We start from the raw sequence: 27792 nt of genomic DNA, 5'->3' as shown, positions 1-27792 counted from the left end.
ATTCTCTTCCATCCAATGATTAATGTTCTTTAATGTCAATAAATTGATTAATGTTCTTTAGGACGATGAATGGCGAACTCATTTGGTAAAACGCTTCTCCTTTAATTAATAGATTAGATGATTCGTATCATCACATGATAGATGGGAAACCATAACTTTGTAGAAGAAAGTGAATAAAGAAAATAGTGGAATGTCAAACTTACTTTTATATACTCTCTCTGTAGTCCTAATTAAGTTCGGAACGGGATTTAAGAAATAGTGGAATATGATTCACATTTTTATATACTCCATCTATCCCATATAAATAGCCTGATTATAGATGACACGAGTTTTAATGTGTAATTTATAATAAGAGATAAGGAGAAAAAACAATTGAAATAATGTATGGATGTTGGGGCCATAAATGACAAAGTAAAAAGGTGAAAAAATTTTCATAAATAGATATTGACTACTTCTAAGTGACGGTCCAAAACAAAAGTTCAGCATATTTCTATAGGACGAAGGGAATATTAATTTTATAATAAAATATGAGTGGAATGTGAGGCCTATTACAATTTATTGAATACTCCGTCCGTCCCACAAGAATATGCACTATTTCCGTTTTAGTCAGTCCCACAAGAATATGCACTTTCTAATTCTGGAAAGTCTGTTCTCTCTAATGAGGTGAGACTCATTCTCCACTAACAATACTTTAATTACTTTTTCTCCCTATCTCTCTCTTACTTTACAGATTTTACGTTAAAACCCGTGCCGTACCCAAAGTGTATATTCTTTGGGGACGAAGGAAGTATTTTAAATGGAACTCCTAATATGACTTAATTTCCTTTTTCATCCATCCTACAGAAATAGTATTTTAAATTATATCTTCTTTACTTTACTACATATTTTCTACATAGAATGTTATTTTTCGTAATAGGCAAGTGTAAGTATTAAGAATAACACGGAAAACGATCATTTTCTCAAATTCCTGCCAATGATATATGTAAAGTCAAGCAATACTATCATAATCTAAAAGGAAATGAAATAACCACTGGCGGATCCAGCTAGGAGCAAGGGGTACAAGTGTACCCCAAATAATTCTCTCCTTAGTATATATTTGAGATGAATTATACAAATGGTGTGTATAGCCTAGCGGTAGTTGAGCCTATTCTCACATAATATACCCAAGTTCGATTCCTCCTCATCATGTTTTAGGTAGCTTTTAAATATTACTTCTTTTTTATTTTTATTTTTATTATTATTATTATTATTTTTATTATTATTATTATTATTATATTTTTTAGATAGTAGGAGTACTTAGGTAGCTCCTCATCACGTGTGTTTGCAGATTTTAGTTTCTATTATTCTATTTACGTTTTAGGTATTTTTTTTAATGTTATTTCATTTTTATTATTTCTATTTTATGCAGATTTTAGTTAGTGTTTTAATATCTAGCGTGAATTCAAAATATTCAATTTTTCGACCATTTTTAGATATTAGATAGTTTGAAAATTTTTATGATTATGTGACTTTAAACTTGAACATTATTTTTTTATTTATATTATTTTTAACATTATTTAATACTATGGTACTATGTATTTTTTTTTACTATATAATTCGCATTCCCAATTCAAAAAGTCTGGATCCATCACTGGAAATAACTGAATGGTTAAATAGTTGGTGACTCTGTAATAGGTACACAGCTGAAGGTGCTGCACAAATATCACGAAAGTTGAACATAAGATTTGAGAAATATCAGAGGTTGAAAGGGAGAGTAGAAGTAGCAGGTTTGTTTCTTGGTGAAGCAGGTTTGACTTTTCTATCTCTTCTTCTCTCTTTGGCTGTGTCTTGGGGTATCATTGCTTGGTTGATTTGGTGTTTGTCTGTGGTTTGTAGACTTTCTTTTATTAGTTGTTACTCAGCTGTTTGCTAGCTTTTTGAATCTCCTTTGTACGTTGGACCTCTCTTGTCTTTTACGATTTTGAGCCTTCCTAAATGCATCGAACAATATCACGGAAGTTTTTCGTGCTGGAATTCTTTCTTGCTATACCAGCAAGGCAATTTGGTGACAATTTAATTTATTAATTAGTCTTCGTATCTATGTTTAAATGTAAAAGTTGATATGAATAAATTCACGCCGCTTAACTTTTCTGCATTGAAATATTTTGTTTGTATTTGTTGGAAGAAGATCCCGTGTATCAAGGAATGATATGATGAATCAAGTAATTGATACACAATTGATGTACTACCAAAAATAGAATTAGGTTTACCTTTTGTGTAGATTATTCAACATATAAAAGGGGATGTAATTCACTGTAAATAACACGTCACTGAATACACAAAAACCAATTCTTCGATCCTTTTATCATGGTATCAGAGCCGGAAATAATCTGGCTCAGAAAATTCTCATCATAGCCTGTTTACCCAATTCTCGGCCAAAGGCTAAAACCAACCAGAAACTCAATCCCTATACACAATCCGTCACTAAATAGCGAGTTTTTTGTAGTGTAAAGATCTCAGTCAAGTTACATTTTTACCTTTTTTGAAGCATCAGTTAGCTGGAAATCAAACCTCCCAAGTGTGGTGGGTCTATCCACAACAGAGGCTGAGTATATGATGTTGACAGCAGCTGTACTGGAAAGTTTTTGGTTGAGAAGCTGATTTTGGTGTAAGGCAAGAGGCGGTAGTTAAAAGCTGTGACAACAACGGTGCAATCAGATTGGCTAGACATCAAGTTTTTTACTAGAGAAGCAAGTTCATTGATATGCATTTGCATTTATGAAGGAAAAGCTAATTTGTTATTTCTATACGAAAAGATCCACAAGTAATTATAATATATGACATATACCAAATCATATTTTAGACGGTATGAACAAGATATAGCTAATTCCTAAAATATCTAATCATAATAATACTCGTATCAGGTTGCTTAAATAAAAAAATTTCACTAGTTTTATATTAAACACCAATGATTATATAAAAGATGAAATGTCTTGGCATTTGATAGTATATTCGACAATCTCATCTTATATTATTTTGTGTTACATAGTTTAGGTTATACAACCTATCTATTTCTTATCGTCTCCTGCTACAAACTTGTAGGTGACATAAGCACTAAACGAGACGATTACAAGCACAGCCACCCCCATATTCACCATCAACTTCCTCTCTTCATTCAGCTCAGCCACGCCTTTCACTGCTTTCGCAATCGCTCCACTCGACTCGATTACCTCTTTTTTCTTTCCTCCTTTCACTGCCTTGGTGAAAGCTCCATCTTCACTTCCACTCGACTCGATTCCTTCCTTTCCTTTTCCTTCTTTTCCCTTTTCCTTGGCTGGAAGTTCTTTCATCCTCTCTTCCTTTGCAGCTTCCTCTCTCTCAGCTCCGGCCAGCTTTGTTTTCGATGAGCTAGCTTCCTTGCCCCGGTCCTCAACATGTTTTTGTTTCTCTTCTTCGCGAGCCTCATGATGAGGCTTGTCGATTGTCTTTTTTGGTATTGTGATGGTGAGAGCGCCATCGTGGAACTTGGCTCGAATTGAGTTCATGTCGGAATTCTCAGGAACCTCGAAATCCTCGAGGAAACGGCTCCATTTGTTGCCGGCAATGAGTCGCTCCCCACGAACCCTAACGATGTTACGGCCTTCTGTCGAAACCCTAAGTTGCTCTCTCATGAAACCTAAAATTTACAATAGCAGTAACATTTAATTTTGCATAAAAACTCGTGACAGACTGTCACGATGTATAAAAACACAAGCATACCAGGGATAGAAATAATGAGGCTATGGGAATGAACATCTTGTTGCCATTCCGAGTTGGGCTTGAAATCTTCGTACACCGGCCAAACCCCAGCGACGCCTCGACCCCTCATCGCCATCCTCACTTAGCTTGATTATTTGATGGTAAAATGTATGTATCGTGATTATTGGCCTATGATCTTAAATTACATAAATCTGGTATGTCTATTTATATAAATAAAAAAGTTGGGAAATCTGAGAATGAAGGTATGTATATTGAGTTAGGCAATGATGAAGTAATCGAAATTGAGATTGTCCAAAGAAATGTAAGAGGTATTTCTTGACTGCGGAGATGAGACCTAATAAAGTTCTTTATTTGCCTTAGACACTACTCATCATATTACCCTAATTTTTTAATATACGTAAAAAGTTTTTGTTGAGTTATTCCATTTTAGTATAATAGAGGTTGTACTATAATATGGTTTTCCGAACTATTTCTCATAAAATACTCTCCTAGATTATTTCAAAAAGAAAAATACTCTGATAGATGCAAGGAAGGTTTATAATTTTGTCACTTTAAATATTTCAAAATCTATATTTATATAAGCATTTATATATAATCAATTTTTAACACGGCGTTTGTGTAAATTGCGTCTGAATCAAAAAATCAAGTATTTTTCACGGACAAAATATGAAACGAAAACATCAGAAATAAGTATAATTTTCAATTTTATTATGTACTAAATTTATTAATACAAAGGTAATTTAGTATGCAAAATGTTAGTACTATCTAGTAAAAATATTTAATTATTTCTTATCTATTTTTATATTGAAAATTAGTTATTGGTTCTTGCCTCTGAAAAGTGAAAAGCATTATAACAAAGAATTGACTAATTTATTATATAAATCATTATAGATTATTCAATAATTATCGACAATCAATCATATAAAATTAACCTTAAAAATGTGCCATGTGACATAATATAGGCAGGTGATTAATTATGATAATCTAAAAATTATAATTTGACTTTAGTTTTTATATAAGATCGATGGGATTATTTTTTGATCCAATCTCTGTCTATATTAATTATATAATGTTTCCATCAATTAAAGGATTTACTAAGCATTAGTCGATGTTAATGAGAGATGTTACGTACATTCATCGCTACTTTTATTATACATAATGGATAATACTACGTGTCACCAAAAAGGTCATTAATTCATTAATAACGAAAATGGCATGCATTATTTGATTTAAAACTTTTCCTAATTTCTATATTTCAAATTTATGAGAAAGGTAGTCTAAGGATGTGGCCACCCCACCCTTACATAATTAATAAATATTAAATATAATTTAATAAAGCATATAAATGGTTTTCGTGTTCCTAATTGAATGTGATTTTCAAGTATATATATTCTAGTAGTGTTTTTTTTTTAAATCTTATTTCCTTATTTATACTCTCTTTGTCGGATTATGTTTTACTTTTTGGTAGCTTGGATTTTTAAAATGTGAAGAAAAATAAGTTAAAAAGTTAATTAGTGGATTGTAAGTTTCACTTTTTTTAATATACTTGATCAAATGTAAAGTGAATAAATTAATGAATATGAAATTAATTCACTATAAATAATAAAAATAAAATAAAACAAGTGATTCATGTGGACAAAAAATAAAAGAATTACATTACTGGGTACTTAATAATTAGATTGATCATTTCAATTTTGTGAAATCTATGATTCCAAAAGGTTGCATTTCTTTTTCACTTTTTTACTCTATGCACAAGCCACAAACATTATGAAGTATGAAAACATGCACAGCATACGCATTTTTTGTATAAATTGGTAGTAATATTTACTGTTGATATGAAGAAAAAAGCTTGTATCAAATCTTAAGATAGTAAAAAGACCAATAGTCAAGTTTTACTAATGCGTTTGAATATTCGATTAATAGCCAATTCGATTAGTAGTCAAATTGATAAATTGAATAATCGATTAAAAATCTTCTTTAATTGCATTGATTACAAATTGATTATCCAATTAACAGATCAGAACAAAAAAATAACTGACTTCAAAAAGATGTGTTTTGTTACCATAAATAGTTGATCAAGAATCTTTGCAAAAATAAATTTCAAAGACGAAGGGTTGAACATTTACACACTTTATCAACATGCAATTTTTTTAATAAAATGCTAGATTTTGTATAGTTGTATAAATATGTTTATTCGATTCTTCAGCTATAATAGACTGATTATAGGGAAAAGATAATCGTACATAATTGTACATGTACATAATATTTTAAAAAAATTTAGATTTAAGTGAATTTAATTAAAAATTAGTTTTGATATATGTAGCAATAACAAAGAAGTGATATAGAAATTTTATGTCGAATCGTAGCATGATTTCGACTATGATTTGAATTAATATACAATATTTAGTAGAAAATATATATTTTATTAAATATACAAATATTTAAGTATAAATTTTAAATCTTTCTTGAAGTGTTGCAAAATGATTAGTATGAAATTTATTTTAAATTAATTAATGTTTATAAAATAATTTTCAATGTAAAATGTTTTAAAAAGTTTGATTATGTACGTACGTAGTACGTTTATCACTACTCATGATTATAATCGAATTTCCCGATATTGCCGATAATTGACAGACTGATTATCACGAAAATTTGGGGATTCCTAAAAATTCGAGATTTTTCATATTAGAAGAAAAAATTGTTACATAATTAAATAAAATTAAATGCGGCGAGCTGTGTATTTCAATCCCAACCACGTTTGAAGAAAGAATCACCAATCACATTTCCCTACCACCCACACTTTTCCCACTCCCCTCAACTCAATCACTATTTATCTCTCTACAAAGAGCACATTTTTGCACAGTTGCAGGCACCCATTTAGCCAAGTTTGGATCTTGAGCAGAGTGTTGGTGCAGAGCAGCTGAAATATGAAGTGGGTTGGAGGGGTTTGGATGGTGTGGTTGTGGAGTGTGGTGATCCTGTGTGGGCGGAGGGGTGCATTGGGGAAGGAAGAGGATTATGTCAAGTACAAGGACCCTAAACAGCCTGTTGGGGCGAGAGTCGAAGATCTTCTTGGTAGGATGACTTTGGAGGAAAAGATTGGACAGATGGTTCAGATTGAAAGGCTTTCAGCCACTCCTGATATCATGAAGGACTACAAGATTGGTAATAGTAATGGGTTTCAAGCACATTTTGCTCTGTGTGTGTGTGTTTCTTGTTTGCTTGATGGATTTAAGCCCATTGTGATCTTGGTTTTTTTTATTCTTGTATGATTTTTGTGTTCTTTTTTTTTTTCTGATTGAGAACTTGTGTAGTGGGAGTTTGAATTATATTATATATGCAACATTGCTATCTGAATGTGGGCTTTCAAGGTATATATCTTGAACAAGATCTATAGAAAGTTCTTATTTTGTGATAACGTTGTTTGGTTTTGACTAATAAAATTTATAAGTGAGATTTCATGTTGACTGGAATATTGTAAAAGTAGCTAAATTTAGCATCCAGAAGGAATATATCTTGACATCTTTTTGATTGGATTAGTAAATAAATTTGGCAAGGAGATGAATGCAATTGTTTGTCTCTTTTGATCACATGCTTAAGTCGAGACTATCTTTATTCGTGATGCAGGTAGCCTGTTAAGTGGTGGTGGAAGTGTGCCTCTTCAGCAAGCTACTGCTGCTGATTGGGTTAACATGATAAATAACTTCCAGAAGGGGTCTTTATCAACACGTCTCGGAATTCCTATGATCTATGGAATCGATGCTGTTCATGGGCACAATAATGTCTATAACGCCACCATATTTCCTCACAACGTTGGCCTTGGAGCCACCAGGTAAGTTTTATACAGCATCAAATCATCAATTGTTAAAATGTGAAAACCACCTCTTTCCTTAAAGAGTGTAAGAAGTTATATATTCATGGAATATTAATTCTCTGCAACACCAGATTAAGCTTTTCCTGTCCTGTAACAGGGATCCTGACCTTCTGCGGAGAATTGGTGATGCAACTGCTCTTGAGATCAGAGCTACGGGAATTCCTTATACATTTGCTCCTTGCATTGCAGTAAGTTGTACTAATAGTTTTCTCCCTCAGTTACAGTATGAGATAAAAATTTCTTCTAGATACTATCTGCTTAGAGCCATCTCTTTGTACTTGGATCTTGAATGAAGTCTGACAGTTTGTTCGTATTTTTCTGCAGGTCTGCAGGGACCCCAGGTGGGGAAGATGCTATGAGAGTTACAGTGAGGATCCCAAGGTAGTCCAAGAGATGACGGAGATTATACCCGGGTTACAAGGTGAAATTCCAAATGGTTCGAGGAAGGGTGTCCCATATGTTATTGGAAAGTATGTATTTAACGGAACTAATTTCATGTCTAATTATTTACTCCTATTATTTAAAATAATATGGACAAAAGAATTATCCTACTATTAAATCACTATAATCATCATGATTGGCAGTACGTTCTTTAGCATGATAAGTTCCTTCTTGCAGCTTAATATAAAAGAAGTATCACAAGTTTTGAAATTTTCACATGAGAATTTTTCTCTCTTGATCTTTTCCCTGAAATAAATGTTCCCTCAATTATTTTCCCTTTATTGTCTTGCCAGACATTGGCTTTTATTTTTAGATACCAAGTTTTCAGTAATTTGCCGAATTTATCCAAACATGACTTTTTTTTTTATTTACTGACCCCCACCACTTTCGTCTCAGGAACAAGGTAGCAGCTTGTGCGAAACACTTTGTTGGCGATGGTGGGACGACAAAGGGCATTAACGAAAACAACACAGTGATTGACATGCACGGCTTGCTTAGCATTCACATGCCTGCCTATTATGACTCTATCATTAAGGGTGTCTCAACAGTGATGGTTTCTTACTCCAGCTGGAATGACAAAAAGATGCATGCGAATCATGAGTTGATCACTGGATTTCTGAAGGGTACCCTCAAGTTCAAGGTATCTTTGTAGAGATATCATATACACGGCATGCTTTTTATCTGTAGTAGTATTCAACTTAGGTGACAATTGCTTGCTTGATTCTATATTTCATATGATCTCTGATGTTGCATTAAGCTAACAAATGTTGTGGATACAGGGCTTTGTTATCTCAGATTGGCAGGGCATTGACCGGATCACTTCTCCATCACATTCCAACTATACGTATTCTGTGCTAGCTGGTGTTCAAGCTGGAATAGACATGGTGTTGTATTGTTATTTTGCTGAGAAATTGTTTCTCCTTTCCAGTAAAGTTTGTATTAAGTTCAATCTCTTCTGATGTGAAGTAATTTCTGGTCTGTGACAGATTATGTTGCCATTTAACCACACTGAGTTTATTGATGACCTCAAATATTTGGTCAAGAACAAATTTATCACGATGGATCGTATTGACGATGCCGTCTCGAGAATCTTGCTCATCAAGTTCAACTTGGGTCTCTTCGAAAGTCCTCTTGCTGATCTCAGTCTTGTGAATGAGCTTGGGAGCCAGGTAAATCTACGATTCCCTTGATGGATTTTAAAGCTTAACGTTATATGTGCTCTACGGGCTATTATAGTATATCCTAATGCGTGGTATACTGAGATCCTCATATGTTAATAACAATAACAGGCACACAGAGATTTGGCGAGGGAAGCTGTGAGGAAGTCACTTGTTCTGCTGAAAAATGGGAAAAATGCAAATGAATCACTGCTTCCGTTGCCAAAGAAAGCATCCAAAATTCTAGTCGCTGGCAGTCATGCCGACAACTTGGGTTACCAGTGTGGTGGATGGACAATTGGTTGGCAGGGATTTAGCGGAAACAACGGGACACGAGGTAAATATTACCTCATTCTATGTATAATGATTCAAACAGTTGCACTTGTTATTTTCATCATCTATTCATCTTACTCTACTCAAAATTCTGAAAATGGCTTGCAATGTTTAGAGTCATTTCAATTGAAGTTTGAATGAATCTCTTCCCTTTGGTCAACTTGTGAGGAGAATCATCTCAACAAATCATTTAAAAGCAAATTGTATCATGACAGGTACCACAATTCTCGGTGCTATTAATGCCACTGTCGATAAGGACACAGAAGTTGTATACCTTGAGAACCCCGATAGCGAATATCTTAAATCCAACCACTTTGATTATGCTATAGTGGCTGTTGGCGAGCATCCTTACACCGAGACTGCAGGGGACAGCGACACTCTTACCATGGCAGACCCTGGACCTGATACAATAAAGAATGTCTGTGGAGCTGTCAAGTGCGTGGTCATCATCATATCAGGCCGGCCAATTGTGATGGAACCATACCTTTCAGGGATTGATGCTCTTGTCGCAGCCTGGTTGCCTGGAAGTGAAGGCCAGGGAGTGGCTGATGTGCTATTTGGGGACTATGGTTTCACGGGACAACTTCCGAGGACTTGGTTCAAAACTGTAGATCAACTCCCGATGAACGTAGGGGATTCTCATTATGACCCACTTTTCCCTTTTGGATTTGGGCTCACAACCAAGTCCATGGTAACAAGGTATAAAACATGATCTTGATTCGAACTGCAGCCAAATATTAATTTTTTTTTTTCGTGCCATATATTCTAACAAGTAACAAACACAATCTTGATTTTAACTATGGGCTAATTTCTGATTCTTTTCTCTACCTGCAAAGAAAGCTATTGCATTTATACTAATTTAGTTCTTTTTCCATTTGCATTTCTTTTGATCTGATTACTGATATGAATCGTGTTAAAATTCTTTCAGGTCAGTATCAGCTGGTGTTGACAGAAGGCCTTATGGAGCCGTGGCCGTCATTTTTCTACTTGTTGGTCTGTATTTTCAAGGTAAATTTTTAGCTTGAGAAGCACCGTCTTTGCAGGATAGAACAGTCGAACTAGATAGAAGAACGTTTGATGTAGGAGTAGGAATAACATTTTATGCATACACGAAGAATAGCTGTATGTTCTTGTCTTACCTAGATCAGTATATGTGATAAAGTGCAGACATTCATCAACAGTTGAGAGAGGATAACATATGTAATGTAACATGTGTTCCTATATAGAGTCAGTTAAGTTAGAGTCAGTTAAGTTAGGCATAAGTAGACTTCTAAAATGTTTCAGTAATGTTTTGGCATTTTGGAATAAATCATTAGGCATGTGTTCGTACCATACCAACTCCTGCCTTAATTATGCCGCGATAATGAAATTGACAACACGAGAGGATATTAGACAACGGGATCCAAAGATCTCAGTCGATTTCAAAGTATGATCTTCGATGAATTCCAAACTCGTGCAATAAAACATTTAATTACCGAGTCTAAATTACAATAATATCAAAAGATTTTGATTTAATTAGCAATGATCTGTTTTTTATTTCCTTTTTTTGGGAAAGTGTTGGTTTCTTAGTTTCTCTATTTTCTCTTTGTTTCTTGTGAAAAAACAACGTTAAAGTAAAGAGGAGGAAGTTGGCTTGTAGCTGGTTTAGCCCTTTTGTGTTGCACCATTTTCGGAATAGCGCGAGGCCGAGTGGACGGGATCGAATCGAGTTACAGAAACTTTAGCAGGTTTTATTATGTTAGATATTTTTTAATCAATACATTTTTTTCCTTAATAATGGATTTTCACTTATTCCTATAACTTGAATTTTCAATTTATTGATTAGAGGAAAACGTCTTACCAATTGCGTTGAGTTTTGTTATCTTATTCAATGCAACAACTAATACTTGCCCCAATTTTACAAAAAGTCGTTGGATACTTCAACATGTAAGTTAAAAAGAAAAGGAAATGGAGCTAAGGGGTTAAATAGTCTATATTTAAATAATTTTAATAATTTAGTATTTTAAAAAATGTAAAATGAGAGTTACAAATAGAGTCACTATTCAATTTTGTGATGAAACTGGTAAGGTTAAATATTGAATCCACTTTCTCTATATTCATACATATTGTAATTGTTTGTATGTAAATAGAAGTTCATTTGGCAAAGCTATCATATGAATTTTAATTGCATTCGATTCTAATTTTGTGTGAATCTAGTTCGTCGATGGCTCTTAATTTGCGGTGCTACTATGAAGAAGACGAAGCCATCGAAGCATAAGTACTAGACAAGCCATATATGTCGAAAATGAAGGGGTATATTCAAAGGATCCTATTTTTTGAAAACGGAAGAAGTATATTTAAATGAGGTTCAAATTAGTGTCGCCGAAACTTTTGGGTGCAATTAAAGAAGTTGGATATGCCATCATAGATATCGGTATAGAAATTGATAAAAAAAAAATCTTACTATAAAATGTTGCCATAGTATTAATACTTGTAATGTAAATTATTGACTAATAAAATGATGGCCCTATAATTATATATAGGGATTTTGTATAACTCTTTGTTATTTTTTCATAAATGAATCTTAATTGAACTGGCCTAGTTCGGAAATGAATAATGATAAATGTACACAAAGTGTACACGCAAATAATGCCTCTAATTTTGAAATTTAATTGAATTAAATTACAATTTAATCTTGTTGTTAGTAATATTATTCTATAGCAATAAAAAAGAATGATATGGAAAATTTGTGAGAAATTTTTACATGATTTCGAACTTAATTCGAAATAATTATACAATATTAAAAAAAAGAATGAACTTCAAAAATGGTCCCTGGACTATGGGTTTATTCCGAAAATGGTCTCTGGACTTTAAAAATATCACCAGTAGTCCCTGGAGTAAGGGTTAATATCAAAAACGGTCATTTTGCACTGTTTCGAGACGAAAATGCCCTTTTGAGGGGTTTTGGCAATTTAGTTTTTTTACACTTTTAACATTTTAAATTTGATATTATTTCAGTTATGTACTAAATCTGATATTATTTCAAAATTATCATTCTTCTTCCCTTTTGTCATCCTTCACTTTGTTTCTTTATTTCAATATTAGATTTAATTTATAAAATTAAATTTTAATTTTTAATTTTTAAATATCAATTATTTTTTTTTAATTAAAACTATTAATTCATGGACACTATAAATATTGACTAAAATTATTAATTTTTGTTATTTAATATAGTATTCAGCTGAAAATTGAAGAAGTACAGAAAAATAATCATGATGAAAAAATAAGAGCTATTCTATTTAGCCTTCGTTCGGTTGTTATAATTGCTTGTGATTGAATATTATGAAGTTGACTAAAAATTTTATATAGGAGTATTTTTGTTGAAATTTTCTAGTCATTTTGATTGTTTTCAAATTAATAAACGAAAATTATATTAGTCTTACATTAGACGTATATTTATTTCAGAATAAATCGCGTTATATGATCTATTTATGATTAAATCTATTAAATATTGATTAAAACTAAGGCGTTGTCATATCTTATTGATTAAATATTAGACACTATCAAATATTGATCATGACTATTAATTTTTGTTATTTAATAATTTTTATAATTTTAAAAATTTATTGATATTTAAAAACTTAAATTTAAAATTTAATTTTGTAAAATTAAATCTAATATTGAAATAAAGAAACAAAGTGAAGGATGACAAAAGGGAAGAAGAATGATAATTTTAAAATAATATCAGATTTAGTACATAATTGAAATAATATCAGATTTAAAATGTTAAAAGTGTAAAAAGACCAAATTGCCCAAACCCCCCAAAATCCCTCAAAAGTGCATTTTCATTTCGAAACAGTGCAAAAGGACCGTTTTTTATATTAACCCTTAGTTCATGGACTACTGGTGATATTTTTAAAGTCCATTGACCATTTTCGAGATAAACCCATAGTCCATGGACCAATTTTTAAGTTCACTCTAAATAAAAATAATAATTTTTCTTAAATTTGTCAATATTTAATTTTTAAATTTTAGTACTCCCTCCGTCCCCAATTAAGAGTCACACTTTTCCATTTCGATCCGTCCCCAATTATGAGTCACCCTTCATTTTTATCATAAATAGTAAGTAGGTCCCACATTCCACTAACTCAATTTACTCACATTTTATTACAAAACAAATATAAAAAAATGGGTCTCACATAACTTTTCTTTACATTTTTCTAAATTGTTACAGAATGTAATTTACTTTAAATTAATTAATATTTATAAATTATTTGCAACATAGAATATCTAAGAAGCCCAACTATGTATGCACATTTATCAGTACCCGGTAATTAGTTAACTTTTATCGAATCGTCCCAATATAGGGAGATAATAATGTAGTGGTTCTAGTTGTGTAAGTTACTAGGAGTACTAAAAATCTGTATGAACATTTTTTATGAAATTCCAACATGTGATGATACGACTACGAGTGTGTAACTGTAGAATATCTCCCCAATATAGGGAGATAATAATTGTATTCCTATTTAAGTGGACTGCGACAGGAGTATGAATTATACTAATTGTAGAATCAGTAGTGATAAACGTACATAATTGTATGTACATAACCGAACTTTTTTGAACATTTTACATTGAAAATCATTTTATAAACATTAATTGATTTAAAATAAATTTCATATTAATTATTTGCAACACTTTAAGAAAAATTTAAAATTTTTACTTAAATATTTGTATATTTAATAAAATATATATTTTCTACTAAATATTGTATATTATTTCAAATCATAGTCGAAATCATGCTACGATTCGACATAAAATTTCTATATCACTTCTTTGTTATTACTACATATAATATAATAAATAACAAAACTAATTTTTAATTAAATTCACTTAAATTTAAAAAAATTTAAAATATTATGGACATGTACAATTATGTACATTTATCTTACTACTGTCCGGACTTGCTAAACTTAAGTAAATGGAATATTTCACTACTTTTTGCTGCCTAAGCCAAGTTCTTAATGATGTTGGGAATAATAATAAAAGAATGGTTGATTTTAGGGATGTCAACGTAGCCCGTCGAATAGCCCGCCAAATTTATAGGATTAGGGTTGAAAATTTCTAGCCTAATAAAATTAAAATCCAATTAGCCTGCACCCGATTAGCCCGCAACCGATTAATCTGCAACCCGTTCAGACTCGAAAACCCAATGGGCTAGCCCGGAGTATTTTTTTACTCCTAATTTGATACTTACTGATTAATTTTATAATATAGATAACTAAAAAAATAACTTTCAATTTTATATTAAATATACAATTTATATATTGAATTTTTATTAATATAATAATTGATAAATAAATTAAAAACTTCAAATTCACTAAAAAAAATTAATTAAACTTCTAAACCATGCATTAAAATTCCACGAAATATCTCAAATATTAGTATTTGATTTTGTTTATAATTGCGTTTAAGCATATATCTCAAATATATCATAATTAAATGTTTTACATTGTATAAATATAACTAATTTTAATCATTATTTATTAGATTGACCACATTTTAATATTATCGGCAGCAACCCGATTAACCCGTTGGACTAGCCCGAAACCGAAGCTTTTAGGGTTAGGGTTGAACTTTTATAACTCGAAAGAAATCACAACCCGATTAGCCCGCACCCGATTGACCCGCAACCCAAGTAAGATTGGCTCGAAATCCGACGGGCCGGCCCAATTGACATACTTGCCTGATTCATGTCCTATCCCATTATAACCAATGACTCAGCTAAATAGACAAGCCAAATGTTTTGGGAGCATAAAGTTCTACTCATTGGAATCTGGACATTACAAATTTTATCCAAACAGGTTACAAAAGAGAAATATTCAAGAATCTTGAGTTGAGATTTTAGCACTTGAGGGAAACTGTTGATTTGCAGTTCCTGGTTAGGTAATGGTAATGGTAATGGTATAGCTATAGATGGTCTGCCTCTACTCAGGGTTCTTAAAAAAATGGACTGAAACCACCATCAGGTACAGGAGGAAAGGTCTACACCAAGCTGATGCACTCAACCGAGCACAAGCCGTGCTTGTACGAACCTCTATACCTAGCTGATGCATTGGATCCACCATACTCTAACCACCTTTCATGAATCATTCAACCTTAGCTTAAAACTACACACTCTATAGGCTGGATCACACATTCAACACCACATTTCATACAAAACACAGTCCTCTGCATTTCAAATAAAATGACACACTATCTTACTAAATCCAGATTTAGATAGGTCAAGCTTGCCTTCTCGTTGGCTGCATTGCCAGTCTCAAGAAGCATCTATATTGGCTGAACTACCAATGGACTGGACCTGATTAGAGCAGATAAAGCTATTGCAGATCCCAAACAACCCCAGAGCAAAAGCCGAGTAAAGTAAAAACAGCATCATGATATGTACAGTAACATTCAAGAAGAAAAAACTATATAATGTAGTAGATCATTTCAAACCTATCATGAAAAAGTAGGCTGTATATTATCCTATAAAATTTGTACCCCTACCAGAAAGCAAACCATTTAATAGGATAAATAATAAATTTAGTCATCTAATTATTAGGACAACAATCTTGCACCCCAACTTATAGTAATTCCTTTATCTAAAAGCAAGTCTAAAAAAAATTACTGCACAGGTAAGAAGACCATAGCTTAGCTTAGCCTAACTTTATTGGATGGATTCAGAAAGAGCACACTCATATTGGCGCTGCACACGTCGTCCGGAAGTGGCCTGTCTGATTGCAGCGGCTACAATGTACAACTCTCTTCACACGGCCACGATCTTCTGCTCTAACACGCTTCTTCCTCGGCCGCCCAGGAGGGCGGAGTGATTTAGGTGGATTAATAGTCATTTCTGCACATTGACTGCCAGTTGGATCTCCTTCAGATAATTCCATCCACAGTGTTTTATCTGGGATAGGATGAATGGTTTGTGAGTACGTCTTCCGGTAGGTAGCAACAGTGAAACAGCTCTCAGTGAATCGATGGACATTCTGTCTACAAGAGAGTAGTGCAGCGACAGCATGTGCACAGGGTAGACCATACAGTTGCCATCCCCGACACAGACAACAGCGATTTCGGATATCAACAATGTTTGTCCCCTCGTGCGATATTACCTCAAATTCAGCTTCATTAGCGCGAAGAACCTGATAAGTTCGTGCACGCTCAAGAGCCTCTGCAACTCGCCTCTCTGCACTCGGCACAAGGATGGATGTCCACTGCATACTAGTCTCTCGACGTTCATTGAACCAGGTCATTAGCTGCCTTCGGATGCATTCCATCATCTGGATTATTGGAAGACCTGAGGCTTCCAAGATCCAAGTATTTAGAGATTCCACTATATTAGCTGTCAAATGTCCAAACCTTGTTCCCTCAAAATAAGCTGTGGCCCATAATTTTGGGGGAATCCGCCGAATCCAGTATGCTGCATCTTGAGAAATCTCTTCAATTTCTAGAATTTTGGCTTCAAATTCAATAACTGTAAGAGCATGGGCAGCATCCCATAAAAGGTTAACAAGCATTGAATTGTTAAATTCTTTCCGGAAGCTTTCACTCAAATGACGCATGCAAAACCCATGGAAAGCAGTCGGGAAATTTGCTTCTACTCCATCAACGACTCCTTTTTGCCTATCTGACAATATCGTAAGCCTTGGCATGTTTTCAGTATTCACCTCAAGAAGGTTATGGAGCTCGGAGAGAAACCACATCCAGTTATCATCATTCTCCTCATCAACAACACCAAAAGCCAAAGGGAAAAGACCACCATCCCCATCAAAACCAGTAGCCAGAAGCAATGTACCCAGATATTTACTCTTTAGAAATGTTCGGTCAAGCCCAAGAAGCGGACGGCAAGCATTTAGAAAACCATATATGGATGCCTGAAATGAGATAAAGAGGCGTTGGAAGCAATTGTCAGTAGGATTTCCGTAAACTGATGCAATGCTTCCTGGGTTAGTCCTTTTAACTTGCTCACAGTACTGCGGGAGGAGACGGTATCCTTCTTCAAAAGATCCACGCATAGCAGCCATAATCCTTTCCTTTCCACGCCAGGCTTGCTTGTAAGATAGAGTGATACCATGAACTCTATGGATTTCTTCCAAGATCTCTTTTGGCTTGCAATTTGGGTTCTCCCTTAGGCGTTGCTCCACAGAATTGGCAACCCACTGAACCGAGGCCTGCTGATGCCCCAGATGGGAAATTCCTCCGCACGTATGGCTATCATTGATGGTCCTGATTGTGAAAGTGGGTACGCCAGGAAGCTTTGCAGCATGAATGCGCCATGGACATTCCTCACTGGCACATCTGGCAGTAAAACGAGTTTTATCTGACTTTATGGTCTGCATCTCAAAATGCAGGGCAATAGCTGTGTCCCTCAGAGCCCTTCGACAAGCTTTGACATCAGTGAATTCTTGCCCAACGTGAAGTTCGTAGCTAGGTTCTATAGCAAGGGTTCTCTGCTGCAGAATATGAGCGGGAGTAACTACTAGAGACTGGTGAAGATCCATATCGTGCATAGAGTCCATGCCCATGTCCTCATGCTGGATCACTGCTAATTCCATATTTTCGTCAAGATCTTGGGTCTCAGACATTGCCAAATGAGTATGATCAGACATATCTAACTCACTGTCATCACAATGTAGATGCACGTCTTGGATATCATGATCAGGTTTCTCCTCCATCGACAAACCATTCTCTTGCTCATCATATTGAGGACCATCATCCTGACCGTCATGACCCTGCCCCAGCATGGCATCTTGTTCGTGAGCCTGACCCATCTCCACGCCATTATGGTTTTGAGCAATAACTATGTTGTGATTACGGTTTAGCACCACTGGCTGGTTATGACCAAGAGCTGCATCGTTATTTTGCCCCGGGAGCACTTCTTGGTTCACCATCCTTATGTCTGCAGGAATTACTTCTATCTATTGCATTAGACACAATTCATTAAATTTGAGACTGCAATCTAACAAATCAAACCTGCATAAGCTCAATGGTCAAGAATTGCAATCAAATTTCTTGAAAATCCAGAACCAAGTAATGAAATCAGAAGGGATTTGACATCATCACAAGATATTTTGTCCTAAGCAGCAAATTTCACACACTGCACCATACTGCCTAACTCAACATCATTTTGTACCGCAAACCTCCAAACAATAAAGGTGGGCATATCCTCACAACCAATCAAATCCATTCAACCAATAAACCACTGCCAAAACATACACACACACACACAGAATCACATCAAAAGAGGAATCTTTACAAAACAGAGCTTCAGCCAAAAACAAACAACACAGAAAACGAAAGGATCCAAATTCGCTAGCACAAACAAAAGGAAAGAAAAAAATGAAAGAGAGATTCACCTGCGTATAAGAAAGGAAATTGGAGCAAAAAAGTGAAATCTTGATCACATCAAGTAGGAGTGTTGAACAGAGGAGAAAGGCAGCTGAGACAACAGTCTCTTCAGTGAAGAATCTTAATCAGAATCAGAGAATCAGAATAGGAAAAATGGATCGGGGTGAATTGGGCATCGGGGAATTGAAAGGCAGTTAATTGGTTGGAGAAATTTGAAAGTGGCGGGGAAAATCGGAGAAGGAGAGAAAAGGGAAATCGGAGAAAAGAGAGAAAGGAGAAGCGAGGGCAGAAGAGGGCGATGAGAGGATTGGGAGGTGTGAGGGAATAAGAGGGATGGGTATTTAGGTCAAACCTCTCACCCTTTTCTTCTTCCTATTTTGTACTTTACCCTATTACCCCTTTTCTATTTCCCCAAAGGCCCATACTAGTATTAATATTGTGATTTCATGTTAATTTGGTTTTTACTATAAGTAACATAGGCTAGTGACAAGATAGGATATAAACATTTAATCATACAATTTAATTTTAATAATTAATCTAATGCATTGTCATAAGTGCATTATTGCAAATTTGATATAATATACTTTTATGTACACAATAATGCATCATTTGATTGCAATGATAGGCCATACAAGATCAATGGTTCGTAATGCTATCCTTTTTAATCGATAATCTTCCACCTTTGATTGATCAATAATATTGTTAAGATTTTATATGTCACACAATAACAATATATAAGTGGTATACTTCCTCCTTCCACTTAATATTGTCCATATTTTCATTTTTGATAATCCATAAAAGATTGTTGACATTTTTTTTCTCTATTAAGATAAATGGATCATATATTCAATGTTGGATGGAGTAAGTATATACTAGCAAATTTCAAGTACTCCCTTTGCCCACTATAAGTGAAACATTTCTTATTCGACACAAGATTTTGTATACTGTTGTTTTATGAGTTAGATGTAGAGAAGATAAGGTAAAAATATAATAAAGTAGATAGAGTGATAATTCTATTTTGAAAAATGTGTCATTTAGAGTAGAAGAAGTAAATTTATCACTCAAAGTGAGACTAGAACAATATTTATTATTCAAATTAATTTGACACAACATTATTTTTCTGACATACTAATATAATTATGTTATTGTTATTATAAGAGGCTATATTGGAAAAAATGTAGTTGGGCTTCCTTGGAATGGGCCAAAACCCGGATGAGACAATATAAGATTGGGTTATTTTCAAGTAGTCTCATTATAAAATATGAACAGATCATAACTCTCCATTGATTTGAGCCAATATTATAAGGGTCAACAAAACCAGGCCGCTACATCATTTGTTAGGGTTCGTTCGATTAAGAAGATATGGGTTCGTCAGATTTATTACTTGAACAATATTTATTATTCAAATTAATTTGACACAACATTATTTTTCTGACATACTAATATAATTATGTTATTGTTATTATAAGAGGCTATATTGGAAAAAATGTAGTTGGGCTTCCTTGGAATGGGCCAAAACCCGGATGAGACAATATAAGATTGGGTTATTTTAAAGTAGTCTCATTATAAAATATGAACGGATCATAACTCTCCATTGATTTGAGCCAATATTATAAGGGTCAACAAAACCAAGCCGCTACATCATTTGTTAGGGTTCGTTCGATTAAGAAGATATGGGTTCGTCAGATTTATTACTTGAACAATATTTATTATTCAAATTAATTTGACACAACATTATTTTTCTGACATACTAATATAATTATGTTATTGTTATTATAAGAGGCTATATTGGAAAAAATGTAGTTGGGCTTCCTTGGAATGGGCCAAAACCCGGATGAGACAATATAAGATTGGGTTATTTTCAAGTAGTCTCGTTATAAAATATGAACGGATCATAACTCTCCATTGATTTGAGCCAATATTATAAGGGTCAACAAAACCAGGCCGCTACATCATTTGTTAGGGTTCGTTCGATTAAGAAGATATGGGTTCGTCAGATTTATTACTTGATTTAAATAAATCGGGTATGGCCCACCACAGCCTTATTCAAAATATACGTTTGGGATACCACATTTGGGCCCAGATTAGGGACAAAAATTTCTGCTTTGTCTCATTACATAAAAGGCCTGATATTTCGAAATGACTATTTTGCCCTTAAAAATTTCAAACAAATTTATGTCCCGTTTCGTTGAAATAAAAAAGGCGGAGAGTCGATTCAAACTTACAAATTCAAGAATACATTCCTTCTCACTTATATAGACATCTCTTCCATTTACCAAGTGGAGCTCCAAAATGAGATAGGCCTTCACCAACACAATAGCAAACGACTGTGTTTTCATTTTACGCTGATGTCTGTCGTCGGATTTGACGGTGGTTACAGAGCTATTCTCGCTTTGTAGGAGTTTCATATACATAATTGGAGTTAACTCTTGTTATTTTCCATGATTTGTAGTTGCTGTGAATGTTTGTCACAATCGGTTTATTCGAGTGGGATCCTAATCAAGTTTTGGATGTTTGTCGTTTGGATAATTTGGGAAAATTTCTTATAAATCAAAGCATAAAGTAATTGCTATGGTTACCTTTGTACTGGACGAATCGATGTTATTGATATGATTCCCTTTGTTCTGGACTTATGATGTTATTGATTTGGTTCCCTTTGTTCTGGATTTAAAATGCTATTGATATGTTTCCCTTCGTTCTGGGGGAATAATGTTGTTGATATGTTTCCTCACGTTCTGCCCTCTTGCGGCTATGCTGTTGAACGGACGGAAAGAGGGAATCTGCATCTAGATGCGTGGAAGAGGGAAATCCATCACAAGGTCGTTTTGTTAAGAAAATTAGAGTATTTACGGTCACGTACCTAATATACATATAATTCCATAACTGGTGGTTCATTTGGTTGCAGTTAACCAACTCTCACCGCAGCAGAAATTCCGTAAAGGCGATCGATCCCGGAGGATATGGATGGCTAAAGAGGAAGAATTCCTGGCTGCCTGTATGGCGGACCTCGTCGCAAGGGGGTGGAAGTCTGACAATGGCTTTCGGACCGGGTATTTGGAGAAGATCGAGGATGCAATTCGAAAGGAATTTCCAACCACGGATATCAAAGGCACACCACATGTAACATCAAAGATAACTGCTTGGAAGAAGTCCTACACCAGCCTACGAGGAATCCTTAGTAGGGGCGGCATCGGGTTCCATTCTGATGGCGAATACAAGATCGAATGTGACGACGACCAATGGGAAGTAATCGTTATGGTAAGGATTTGTATTTTTTCTGTACTTTATTCCGAACTAGCACTCTTCATACTAAACAGCTAAAATATTTGGACGGTGGTGTAGGCTGACAAGGACGCCAAGGATATACGCCATAAGTCTTGGACGCTGTGGGAAACGTGGAAGGTAATCTTCGGCAAGGATCGTGCGAGTGGGGGAGGGGGAGAGCGGGTAAACGATGTGGCTGATCGTATGCGTGCCTCTGCTGCCGCGGGTTCTAAAGTGAATGAAAACGACTTCAGTCAGGGCCTTGACCATCCGGAGGCGGATAAGACATTTCCTTTGTCGCAGCCAGGGGGAAATCTGGACATGAGTTCGGGTAACAGTGACAAACAGGCATCCACATCCGAGCCCCACTGTAGAAAGAAGCACAAGGTCGACGGTCCTGACTCCGCACTGATGGAGTTCTTAGCTAACCTTCACCATGACACAAACAACCATCTGGAGGTTATTTCATCACGGATTGGGTACGAGTTCGATCTTGGGCAGGCTAACCAAGACGTGTTTGATAAGTTGGGTACCGTCGATGGTCTCACTCTCACCCAGGAGTACCGTCTTTGTAACATCCTAGGTGATAAACCGCATCGTGCGGAGGTCTTCATGGGAATGCTGGCTGCAACACGTCTAGGATATCTGCTTATGTGTATCAAGGAGAGTGACAAGGGAGCGTGAATGGAAGCTGGTCTTTCTATCTTTTGGGTACAATACTAAGTTTATCTAAGCTTATAATTATGATACATATTGGACTCTAGGATATTAGTAGTGATTGAACGTAGCTTTTGTTTTGGGTTGTCGTTTTGATGCTACGGTCACACATATGTGTTTCCATTAACAAACTTATTTAATGGTACAGAGACACATATGTGTACTCAACGTATGTAATATTTTCCACTAGTAATGGCGAATATACTATCGTATTCCATTTTGTTGATTGGGCAGAGGGAGATAGATCATTACCATAATATATGTTAGACAAATGTTGTAAAAAATAGAGCCCAACTTAAAATTGCCCTCTTCACTATGCAAAAGACCATATTCACAATACATATGGGTACACCACACAATAACATAGTCACTACCAAACCTATTCATACTAAGCTTTAGCTACTACATGATGCAAAAGCTTCTACTAGTAGCAAAAGGTATGTCACAAACAGAAATTCAAAAAATCAACGACATATATCATACCAACATCGCATAGCTAATGAACAATATCCATTTTACCCGATCTACACTCTTGGTTTTTTGTAAATATAAGGCCACTGCTGCTTAGGCGTGTTTGACGCACACGAACTCGTGTTTGGTGAAACCTTGACGGGCCAGCCTTGTCTTTCTTCCCGTCGGGGACAATGGGCAAGTCCCTACGCTTCTCAAACCTAGTGTGCAACTTCCCGTTGGCATTCAAGTCAATGAAACAAATGCCAACTTTATTTGTTAATTCGAGATCCATAGGGGGTTCGCCATCCTCCAGAAATAGCTTTAGACGGACCGTACGTGGTGGGAAAACAGTCGGCAATGTCACCTCTGCGTCGCACCCAGTAATCTCATAACATCTTGGCTCATCAGTGGATACTTTCTCCGTCCCGTCAGATATGAGTACAACTTCTGCATCCTCTTCCTTCTTCACTTCACCTAACCCGAACAAGCAAGCGAGCTTTGAGAAATAGGGGTCATCACGGTGGTAATATGCCCCGACGAAAGGAGTTTTCTGTCATGGTTGAAAGGGGTCAGTTTGTTCATAAATATTTTAGGGACATCTACCATAACATACCTGGAGTATTCTTGCCCATATGTTGTCACTGGCCCGTACAAACTTCACCCCGACATCCCACGAATGTAACATCCCGGGTCTTGTTTAGTTGATCTTGAAAGGAGGTCGAATGGGTATCTGAATTTTTTCGTTTAATCTTCATTCCTTATTAACAATAAAAGGAGTATTAGATGTTTACGATAAATCGATAAGAGTCGTAATTTATGTTTAGAAATTAGCATACCACTAAAGTATTAATTGCTAAATTTTATGATTTAAATTCAAGAAATAAAGTATAGTAGAAATAAAAGGATTTATTTCTTGTGGGCCTAATTTAAAAAGAAAGAGTCCACTCTCTCAAAACCCAAATCACTAAAATAATTTGTTCTTTGGAGCCCAAAGAGCCCATGTCAGATCTCTTTGCATAAATTGTTGATAGCTCCCCTCCACCTCTTTCTCCTTGATTACTCTCCCCCCATTCAAGCCACGTGGCATTCCTCCACCTCCCGCTTGATCCACTCCGCCACTTCCTGCTTGATTACTTTCCTTCCCCTCAAGGCACGTAGCTGTAGCTGCCTGATTACTCTCCTTCCCCTCAAGCACGTAGCTGCTTGATTACACTCCACCTCCTGCACATAATTCACAATCACTTTCTGCAAACTCCAAGAAAAAACAGAGAGCCGAGAGGAAGGAAGAGAAGTAGAAGAGCTCTTGTTTCCAATACCAACCATCCACGGCAGAAATCGAGAGTTCAAAGGGGCTGGTTAATTCACTTCCAATAAGCATCCCAAATCATAGAGATGAGTCTGCCAAGTCCAAGGAAACTACTCCTCTCAGTCTCAAAATTTCACAATTCAATATCGTGTTTTAAGGTATAAAATCCTTTTGATCATGGTTATACATAGCATATCATCCACCGCTCTCACACAAGTAATTCAATCAATAACAATCAACAATGAACCGAACACAACGAATTGAACACCCCTCTGTAACTGTAACTAAATGAACTACGAAAAGAACATAATTTGAGTGCTAGAACTTATCTTGCGGGGGCGTTTCGGGGCTAGTTCGGGTGTGATCGAGTTGAGTTCAGGGTTGTTTTGAATGGTTCGGGGGTTGCCGGATACCGGCGAGGTTGTTTCGAACTCAGTAGGGGCTGCTGGATACCGATTCGGGGCTGTCCAAACAGCAAGCGTACGACGGAGGGGCGTGCAGAGGAGGCATATCAGTATAGCAGCGGCGTTGCTCTCCCAGCGACGCCGACGGAGTTCGGGAGGCAGCAAGAGCGGAATCCGGGATAGAGAGAGACGGAGGGATCAACATCGCGCCACCGTGAGAGCAGCAGCGGCGAGAGTAAGAGGGAGTGGGGGGGAGAAAGAGAGGGAGATGGAGAGGAGAAGAGAAGAGGAGCGCCGTCGGAGGCGGTGACGGACGGCGGCGCTGGGGCGTGATGGCCGCGGCAGTAGCTGGTAGTGAGAAGTGGGAGCTTCTCTCACATCAAATTAGAATTTGGGTGTGAATGGTGAGGGGCATCAGTGGGTACTCATTTGTGTGTTATTTTGATTGTTGGGCTAGGAAATACTAATTCATTTGACTAATTGAATGGAAAAGTTTAAATCCGGGCCCAACTCCTTTTAATAAATTTGGGGGCTGCAGTAAATATACCAAGGAGGCCCAGTTTCAAAAATTTAATTATTTGGATTCAAAATAAAAGGAAGTCTTGGCCCAATTTTGAAATCTGAATTTATTGGGATGGATTTAATATTAAATCTTAGCCTAAGTTTTAAATTAAGCTTCAATTAGTATTTATATATATAGTTCCTTCTAACGTGTAGCTAAGCTAAAATAATTGATCTTTGGTTTTGTTAGAGTTTTGCGGGAGTAAAATTCATAGTAAAGTATGGAGTTCCAAATTAGTCGAAGCCGGGAATAGTGAACGGAGTATTAAATAATATATGAGTTTCAAAAGTTTTAAAGGATAAGCGAAAAATGAGAGGGCTTAATTAGGAGGCATGCATTCCTAATAAATATAAGAATTTCTTGAAGTCTGATTAATATTTTATATTATATTGTATTGTCTTGAAAAAGGTTATCTCCGCAAGTTAAGGTCGGAACGAGAAAATCAAGTTAAGGAAATTAAACGAACGAGGTGAACTTTTCTATCCTACATACTAATGTGGATGAAAATATGAAAATGTGAATCTATGTTTGTTGTTTATGTAAATAATGTTGTCTTGCCATAAATGATTTGTTTTATGCCTATCTGTTTGGTTGGAACGTAAGAATCGAATTCGGGTCCAAGTGAGGGCGGTGTCCCTACTCGGATTAATGTACACAATTGGCCGTGGAAGATGGCCATCTTCCACGGGTCACAAATAAAGTTATGGAGGCCGTGGGAGGTGGCCACCTCCCCGGCTGGAGAAAAAGGTAGGTGACCATGGGAGAGCACCATCTCCACGGCACTTGGTGTTCAGATATGGCAAAAGTACAGAAAGAACTTAGACTGATCAGTCGAACTTTAGCTCACAAAGAATTTAGTAAGTTCGGGCCTTTTAAGAGAAAACCCTCGAGTGTTACTGTGATGGCATGACAATATTTTCATTTTATATATGTATATTTCGGCAATGTGTTCACTAAGTATTTTTATACTCATGCCCTGCATATATTTCTAAATATGCAGGTTGAGCAGTGACGATGGAGAATGCTGAGCAGAGTTATGATTTTCCTTTTATTTTAAGTAGAGGCTCTCGGCGGTGCATGTCCCCATACATGTGACCGTGTTCGTTCCGTTGCGTACTAAGGTTCTAGATGACATCGACTGTTACTCTGATAATTATTTATTAAAATGTAAGATTTTCATTCAAGTTCTAGTGATTAAAAGTTGGTTTGAACCTGTTTTCCCCCTTACTTCTAAGTAAATATTCAGTCATTGTTGTATCCCCTTTTTGTTCCCCTCTTCTTATTTCCTACCCCTAGTCACGGTTTCCCGGCTTTGCTATCCTTAGCAAAGTGCGGTCGTGACAACGAAGCTCCGTCAGCCTGCAACCTCTTGAAAGTGTTGTACCTATGTTTCATGAAATCAAGTCGCTGCTTGAGATCTGACTCAGTTACTTGGATATACATCTTCGACGCCACCTCTTGTTGCGCTGTCATCACAAACCAATGGGGGAAGTCATGGAGCACCCAGTTCGTCGCTCCTTTCAGCCTGATGATCGTGTTTAACACGATCTCGTCAACCTCGGGCGAACAGTTACCATAATATAAATAGGCTGCTTGTTGGGGGATGATCGTGTTGGCTGAAGGAATTTTTGGAGCATGAAAGTGTTTGGTTGTAAATCAAATTGAGGTACTGGATGGTTGAATAGAATTGGTAACAATGAATTGTATGAATGACATTTATCTACCCACTCCCCTTAAAGCTATCTCTATGCAAGTAGAACAATTACTCTACTTGATGAAACTAAGATGATGGCTGATAGACATATATCTACCAAGCTTGATGTTGTGTTGTTGATGGTACAAATATTTATGGAAGCACACATCCAAATGAGGCCAAAATTAGTATGGGCTTCCCTGACAAAACGGGACAATGAGGCATTAATTTTTTGCCTTTTTGTAAAATACTTTCATTAATTTCAACCATATATTTTTCAATATAATTGGAGCAGTCCGCAGTCAAATATTCAACGTCCGTGATGTATGCACTGAAAACAGCAGGCAATTTAATCGGATATTAATTAAGAAGGCCAAAAAATCAAAGTACAATATACAGTTCAAAATATGTTACATAGTTCGATTTTTCGTTCATAAGTCGCTAGTAGATACCCAAATAACATGACATTTTTACATAACTC

General features: G+C 35.7%; 4 protein-coding genes and 2 long non-coding RNA genes across 14 annotated transcripts; 3 read left to right on the top strand and 3 right to left on the bottom strand.

The window, feature by feature from the left end:
- Positions 1–2988: 2988 nt before the first annotated feature.
- On the bottom strand, positions 2989–3945 carry LOC125201097 (uncharacterized). The gene is made up of 2 exons (XM_048099021.2): positions 3739–3945; positions 2989–3655 (listed from the first exon to the last, which is right to left on the bottom strand). Exons 1-2 carry the CDS (start codon positions 3851–3853, stop codon positions 3048–3050), a joined length of 723 nt encoding a protein of 240 aa, XP_047954978.1. The 5' UTR covers positions 3854–3945; the 3' UTR covers positions 2989–3047.
- A 2556-nt stretch (positions 3946–6501) lies between these two features.
- Positions 6502–12078, top strand: LOC125201096 (uncharacterized). Of its 4 annotated transcripts, none has more exons than XM_048099018.2 (11): positions 6502–6903; positions 7366–7570; positions 7710–7800; positions 7937–8082; positions 8450–8693; positions 8833–8937; positions 9040–9222; positions 9343–9547; positions 9759–10242; positions 10472–10551; positions 11158–11320. In XM_048099018.2, the coding sequence occupies exons 1-11, from the start codon at positions 6666–6668 to the stop codon at positions 11265–11267; spliced, it is 2091 nt and encodes a 696-aa protein (XP_047954975.1). In that variant the 5' UTR covers positions 6502–6665; the 3' UTR covers positions 11268–11320. The 4 variants fall into 4 exon arrangements, with proteins under 4 accessions (XP_047954975.1, XP_088921671.1, XP_047954976.1 ...); XM_089065545.1 differs by lacking the exon at positions 11158–11320 and adding an exon at positions 11740–12078 and having other exon boundaries at positions 6503–6903; XM_048099019.2 differs by having other exon boundaries at positions 6503–6903; positions 11163–11320.
- A 3987-nt stretch (positions 12079–16065) lies between these two features.
- Positions 16066–19252, bottom strand: LOC125201472 (uncharacterized). 6 transcript variants are annotated; one of them, XM_089065946.1, is made up of 3 exons: positions 18921–19252; positions 18538–18766; positions 16066–18478 (listed from the first exon to the last, which is right to left on the bottom strand). In XM_089065946.1, exon 3 carries the CDS (start codon positions 18453–18455, stop codon positions 16257–16259), a length of 2199 nt encoding a protein of 732 aa, XP_088922072.1. In that variant the 5' UTR covers positions 18456–18478; positions 18538–18766; positions 18921–19252; the 3' UTR covers positions 16066–16256. The 6 variants fall into 6 exon arrangements, with proteins under 6 accessions (XP_088922072.1, XP_047955557.1, XP_047955556.1 ...); XM_048099600.2 differs by having other exon boundaries at positions 16066–18463; XM_048099599.2 differs by lacking the exon at positions 18538–18766 and having other exon boundaries at positions 16066–18537.
- A 2579-nt stretch (positions 19253–21831) lies between these two features.
- Positions 21832–22860, top strand: LOC148931514 (uncharacterized). The gene is made up of 2 exons (XM_089063631.1): positions 21832–22170; positions 22255–22860. Exons 1-2 carry the CDS (start codon positions 21877–21879, stop codon positions 22858–22860), a joined length of 900 nt encoding a protein of 299 aa, XP_088919757.1. The 5' UTR covers positions 21832–21876.
- Positions 22861–23348: 488 nt separating this feature from the next.
- Positions 23349–25583, bottom strand: LOC125213952 (uncharacterized). Its single transcript, XR_016135365.1, has 3 exons — positions 24667–25583; positions 23960–24567; positions 23349–23896 (listed from the first exon to the last, which is right to left on the bottom strand). It is a non-coding gene; the product is annotated as an uncharacterized LOC125213952 (long non-coding RNA).
- On the top strand, positions 24705–26808 carry LOC125213963 (uncharacterized). Its single transcript, XR_007175044.2, has 3 exons — positions 24705–24810; positions 26027–26087; positions 26619–26808. It is a non-coding gene; the product is annotated as an uncharacterized LOC125213963 (long non-coding RNA).
- Positions 26809–27792: the final 984 nt, after the last annotated feature.

Source organism: Salvia hispanica, chromosome 2 (assembly GCF_029641045.1).
Source record: "Salvia hispanica isolate PSC_SH4W2 chromosome 2, Shi_PSC_v1, whole genome shotgun sequence".
NCBI classification, from domain to species: Eukaryota; Viridiplantae; Streptophyta; class Magnoliopsida; order Lamiales; family Lamiaceae; genus Salvia; species Salvia hispanica.
The sequence above is the reverse complement of the archived record's forward strand: the minus strand, read 5'-3'. Positions and strand labels throughout refer to the sequence as shown.

Coding starts and splice junctions, on each gene's coding strand:
- LOC125201097 (XM_048099021.2), bottom strand. CDS start 3,853: ATGGCGATGAGGGGTCGAGGCGTCGCTGGGGTTTGGCCGGTGTACGAA. Junction 3,656..3,738: donor CCTCATTATTTCTATCCCTG/GTATGCTTGTGT, acceptor TGTAAATTTTAG/GTTTCATGAGAGAGCAACTT.
- LOC125201096 (XM_048099018.2), top strand. CDS start 6,666: ATGAAGTGGGTTGGAGGGGTTTGGATGGTGTGGTTGTGGAGTGTGGTG. Junction 8,083..8,449: donor GTCCCATATGTTATTGGAAA/GTATGTATTTAA, acceptor CTTTCGTCTCAG/GAACAAGGTAGCAGCTTGTG. Junction 9,223..9,342: donor TGAATGAGCTTGGGAGCCAG/GTAAATCTACGA, acceptor TAACAATAACAG/GCACACAGAGATTTGGCGAG.
- LOC125201472 (XM_089065946.1), bottom strand. CDS start 18,455: ATGGTGAACCAAGAAGTGCTCCCGGGGCAAAATAACGATGCAGCTCTT.
- LOC148931514 (XM_089063631.1), top strand. CDS start 21,877: ATGGCTAAAGAGGAAGAATTCCTGGCTGCCTGTATGGCGGACCTCGTC. Junction 22,171..22,254: donor AATGGGAAGTAATCGTTATG/GTAAGGATTTGT, acceptor ACGGTGGTGTAG/GCTGACAAGGACGCCAAGGA.